We start from the raw sequence: 5,701 nt of genomic DNA, 5'->3' as shown, positions 1-5,701 counted from the left end.
CAGTGATCTTGCGCAGGAAACCTGGGCTCTGCAGGCCAAGAAAGCCCGCCATCCCCTGTTCCCTCTCCAACATAAATTGGGGTCCGTCCCAATTCTTTGGGTTTCTAGGGGAAGGAGAGCCACCAACCAGCTCAAATCCTGGTGATAGTGTTAGGTTACTTGCCAACTTCTCCAAGATAACAGTGCTTGGCATTTATCTTGGCAGAAACAGCCTCTGGACAGTACCGGGTTAAAGGAGAAGCCGTCTTTCTGTATCCCCTATGAAACCCCTTGCTATGTCTTCCCTAAATGCAATCCTTATTTCTGTGCAATTTAATTTCCCCCTCTTGCCTTGTCCCCAAAATGTTTGACCATTGGAAAGCCTGCTCAAGGCAACATTGAAGAGGAGAGGGGCTCCATTTGTTTAGGAAGAGAGCGAATCCCCAGTTTCAACCTTAGGGGGGAAATAGTCCTTTTTCTTCAAAGGCAGGAATCACATTCCTTTTGCACTTCTGATAGGAGCTGCTCCCTAGAACACCCGTCAGCTGAAAGTAAATGTCCTTGAGGGCCCCAGCATTCTCTTCATTAATGCATGCATAGGCATGGCCATCCAGGCTTCAGAACCTGTTTGAAAGAGGAAAACCCCCCCCCCCCAAGCTTTCAAGGACACTGTCTTTGAACTTCTAGTAATGCATTTATAAATATTTGCATTGGCTGTCTATGTGTAGGTTCTCTGCTATTAACATCCTCACACCCAGTAAGTACCTAAGTGGACATAGACTTAAGCAGGAAATACATAGCACCCTCTGGAGCAGGCCATTTGTATCTCTTGAAAAGATTCCGATGACCTTGGATGTTTTTTATTAAAGGAATTCTGTTGCCATCTGTCAGCAAACGTCATATTCTTTCTAGAAACAGTGTGCTCTAACTTTACTGAAGGGAACCACAGCAGTAGCCAAAGTCCATTAAAATATTCTCTCTATTCCCCTGTCCACCCCCAGATGCCAGAACATTCAGCAACACCAGGAAAGCAGAGGACACAGGCTTGGATGTGAAATAGCAACACCTTCTGCATTGAAGAATAATAAAACAATATTTTTAATTACAAAAGACAATGTGTAAGAAAAATATGAAAATATGTGGGGCAAGTTTTGGGGGGGGTCCTTCTAAGCTACAACGTTTTACACTGGTCTGTACACGTGGAACTGATCAGAGACTGCTCACTTCTACAATATTCTAAGAAATAATCTCAATTGTGAGTTTTCTCCTACCCAAAGAAAAGTGGAGCTTTGTGGCCCTCCTTTTCAGCTGGGGGAAGGAGGGATGGGAAAAAGACACTGCATTGTTGAAAAGGCAGCCATATTTGTACTTTTTCTCCTGTGCAGAGGTAAGCGGGTGCGCTGGGCTTTGTGGAACCTCACAAAATGGCAGTCCCTGAACTGACTTTTCTCTAGAAACCATTGAGACCCACACCCTCTTTTGTGTGTTTCTGGTTCTCAAAAGCAGAGAACCTAAATCATTTCGAAGGCTTGGTTCTTTCATTCAGTGTTAACATTGGAGGGTCCTTTTCTCTGAACGGTTTACAGACCTAAGCAGACTCTAAGCAATCCAGAGCTGAAAGGCATCCTCTGGCCTTGCAAAGGATTCTCTGAAGGTTTATGCAAATTTCTGCAGCAAAAATGTTTGCTCGCTTTTTGCCGCATCCCTCAGATGTTTACAGATTTGAGCCAATTAGAAAGGTATCTTCTGTGCTCGTCACCTCGAGTCTGCATGAAATACCAAGATGGGGGGATTTCTAGCCACTATAAGAAAGAGCGGTGTGTGCAGTGTGTGTGTGTGTGCGTGTGTGCGGTGTGTGTGTGTGAGACAGAGAGAGAGACAGAGGGGAGGGAGATGTGTAATTCCCCAAACTCATTTGGAAGCAGATCTATGATTTTCCCAGCTACAAAAGGTAATATATATACCTACATTTATGACCAATATTTTCTGCAGTTTGTAACCTATATTCATGTACAAATACACCAAATACATACCCCAGAATCCCAAATTTGTGTATGTCCAAATAGTCTCTAATGTACCAATTGCTGCAACAGAGTTTCTTTTGTATAAGAGCCACAATTTTACTATGGGTTTGGGGCCAATGGAACAAGAAGGTACAACTCTTCCAGAGCAACACAGAATACGGAGATGAGGACATTACTACTTCCCCTCTGTTTTCTTGATTTCCACATCCATTCATGTACCAGGTCCCCTACCTGAGTCTTGCCCCAAATCAGTAGCTCTAAAACTGGTATTTAGGGGATATTCTTGAGCGGGAGACAGCGAATTTTGCTAATTGAGGAATCCCTTAAATGGAGGGCAGCTGGAGTTTAGCCAGCGAGCAGCTCTACCCAGCTTGCCACCACCATGGCCTTTGCCACCACCACCACCTCCATCGCCCCCCACCCCCCAGGCTGTTCTCCAGCTACGCTTTCAGGCGCTTGGCATCCTGGCTCCGTAGACCCCAATAGCAGAGTCTCAAGCAGCACACGGAGCAGAACGGTTCCAAATCCAGCATGGACATTTGCAGCTGTCTCCTCTCGTGCAAATGTTTCTTAAGCCGCAGGCCGCCCGTGACTTAACATTGTCTTTTCTGGCTCAGGTCAGCGAATGCCACAGCCACGGCCTCTTCCCTGGATAGAAAGCTAGGTGGTGCATCGCTTCTGGCCCCACCCATGCCAACATTTCCCTGGTCCTTGAAGTGGCAGGCAAATAGCCCCCTCAGTGCCTGAGGGGCTGATTGAGGCCCACAACAGATTCCTTTTTTTTTTTTTTTTTTTAATCTATGCCATAAAAACCACTCTGGAAATTAAAATGTACCTCCTGAAAAATAAACACTTATGGAAAAAACAAAGAGCTCTTCCGTGTCTACCTGATGAGGTGCTGTCCGTTTGGGGGGCAGAAATGCTGACTTACTTGAATTTCTCTTCTTTTCTACTACCTCTCTTCCCCCTCCTCTTTCCTCATAAAATGGCAGCTGCAGAAGCCTCCAGTGGAAAATGGATATCTTGTTAATAATACAGCCCAAACCCCAGCATCAGCACAGGCTCAGCGGAATAAGCTGTGGTATAACCTGGACTCTGGGTCTTCCCCCACTGGGCCCACAACTTTGAATCCTCTGCGAAGTTCAAAGCTCTCACAGTATCTTGGGCAAGGTTATTTACAGCAAGACGAAGCTAGGACAGCCTAGCCAGCCCTGTTTGGAATGAAAAAGAGACCCCATGCCCTGCATTTATTTATCTTTACAGCAGCGCAGTGCTTGTAACCCCACTACTGTTTTTTTGTTTTAAAGCAAATAGAAGCTTTAGAGCTTCTAGTGAGCCCAGGTGGTGTTTCCTGACTCAAGGAAAGGGTTATGTGCGGCGCTCAAAGACACTAGCTCTAGAAAAAGATTCATTTCTTTATTGAGGAGCTAGCTATGTTCTGGAGCGGTTGTTTACACTCAGATTTTTCTGCATTTGCTCTCGGGGCTTGTTTCAATAGGTGAGGCCATCCTGGAGAACAGCAGAGGACGTACCAACCGACATCTGAGACGCACACAAGTTGGCTCAAAATGGGCGTGCAAACAGAGCGAAGGGAATACAAATAAATATGGCACCTATTCAAAAAAAAAAACGGAATCACAGCAGCAGCCACAACATAGAGACCTAGCGATTTCAGGCGATGCCAAGCGCAGTTCAAAACGAAAGCAAGTTGAGAAATGAGAGGCATTCCACAAGGCGACTAGCCAGAGTGAAAAGTTAATGAGTGAAAATGTTATAATTGGCTTTTCAAGTATTCATTCACTCTAGATGATTAAATTGCCATAATTTGTATACACTATAGAAAATATTAAATGTCAACTTCGACATTTTCCTGAAACTTTTACCATTGGCCCAATGTTTTCCCCAAGTTTAAGGAAGCTGCAGAGCCGGACTACACGTTACACTCTTCAGCTAACATGTGCTTTTTGAATATTTGGCCCAGACTTTTCCCAGAGATATTACATTTACAAACTACCCAAAGAAACCATTTAGGAATAAACAAAAGGCACCCGAACCATTCATTATAAAAGCAGAAAGAAAACATAAATAATATGTTTTAATCAAATAACATAAAGTAAATATTCTGCAGGCATAATTTTTAAAAAAATTAATAGATCTCTTTTAATTTACTCACCATAAAGAAATGATTTTAAGTGTTCAAGTGCACTTGCTTGATTAATAAAGCATTTTATATTCAATTATTTAGTGCTAATCATTAGGAAGTTTATGTTGTTGAGGCGAATCACCAGCTCAGACATTAAAAACTACCATTATAAAAATATAGCAACAAGGTCAGTATCAAATTACCCTTACATAGGACAGCTCAAGGGCTGCTTCTATTCGATACTTGAAACTTTTTTTTAACACCCAAACCCCTCTCAAAGCGCAGAAACCTCAAGAGCAGTGACATGAAGGTAGCTTGAAATACAGGTAAAGTCCTTTCCAACAAAGAAAATAGATGGTGTCCAACAGCATATGTTGATCATTAGTTTTAATAGTCTGTGGTAAAAATTTAAAGGTAGAAGTTAATTTGTGAGGCCTTCGGCTCTGTCTTCTTCCAGCTCTTGGGTTTCTTTTTTGGTTTCTCCATCCTTTGCCTCCTGTCGGGAAACTGGGAATTTGTCCTTGTTGTTCTCTTTTTTCCATTTCATTCTCCTGTTCTGGAACCAGATTTTTACCTGTCTCTCCGTGAGAGCTAGGGCGTGGGAAACCTCAATTCTTCTCTTCCTGGTCAGATAAGGGTTAAAAAGGAATTCCTTTTCCAGCTCTAGGGTTTGGAAACGACTGTAGGTTTGCCTTCCTCTTCGTCTACCAGGAGCTGCTGATTGAAACAAAACAAAACAAAAAAAAAAAAAGAGGAGAAAAATAAACGTTTTAGAAATGAAATGGTGCCTCTGCAGGTTGCTGGAGCTTTCTGGAACGGGTCTAAAGAACGAAACATAAACAAGTCTCTTTAGCTCTGATATATATAGGATATGCAAGCAAGAGCAACAGAGGGAAGATCTTCACAATTACTGTCCCCATCATCTTTACGCGGTCTCTACTTTGGGGGGGGGAAGTATTACTTTATGAATAAGAGCCACTATAGCTACACAAGAAGAAAAAGGAGAGAGAGAGAGGAAAAGGTAGTTTTTAAAGCTAGAACGTGAGATGAAAGCAGATTTCTCCCCCTCTCCCCGCATTAAAAAAAAAAAAAATGCATCCCAACCTTGTGGTCTCATCCAGGGAAACATTTGAGAAGGAGACGAGCTCTGATTTAAGTGGTCTGGGTCCTCGCCAATATTACCACTGGACGATTTACAGTCAGGATATTGTACCAGCTCGGCCTCTTGCTGGGTCGTAAAAATCGGCTGTCTCTGTAAGTTATCGTATCCGTAAAACTTCGCGGTCTCCCCGTGACAGGCAATCCCGCCGCAGGGGGGAGGCGGAGGCGGAGGATGCGGAGGAGGAGGGGGGGCGGCCTGGTAGGCTGCGGCCGGGCTGCCCCCGCCGGGGTGGAAGTAGTCCTGGCCGGGGCCCGGGCCACCCCCTCCACCGCAACCCGGCCGGGCGGGCGGCGGTGACGGATGCGGGTGCGCGTGCGCCTGCGGGGGCGCGTGCGGGAAGCCGGCGGCACTGTTGCCATAGAGCTGCAGGGCGGCGGCGGCGGCGTGGCGGCT

At 44.9% G+C, this 5,701-nt stretch overlaps 1 protein-coding gene across 1 annotated transcript; it reads right to left on the bottom strand.

The window, feature by feature from the left end:
* Positions 1–3,398: 3,398 nt before the first annotated feature.
* On the bottom strand, positions 3,399–5,366 carry HOXD8 (homeobox D8). Its single transcript, XM_077751212.1, has 2 exons — positions 5,251–5,366; positions 3,399–4,863 (listed from the first exon to the last, which is right to left on the bottom strand). Exons 1-2 carry the CDS (start codon positions 5,273–5,275, stop codon positions 4,568–4,570), a joined length of 321 nt encoding a protein of 106 aa, XP_077607338.1. The 5' UTR covers positions 5,276–5,366; the 3' UTR covers positions 3,399–4,567.
* Positions 5,367–5,701: the final 335 nt, after the last annotated feature.

This window comes from Crocuta crocuta, unplaced genomic scaffold (assembly GCF_008692635.1).
Source record: "Crocuta crocuta isolate KB4526 unplaced genomic scaffold, BGI_CrCroc_1.0 scaffold219, whole genome shotgun sequence".
Classification (NCBI taxonomy): Eukaryota; Metazoa; Chordata; class Mammalia; order Carnivora; family Hyaenidae; genus Crocuta; species Crocuta crocuta.
Note: the sequence above shows the minus strand (reverse complement) of the source record. Positions and strands in the feature narration are given on the sequence as shown.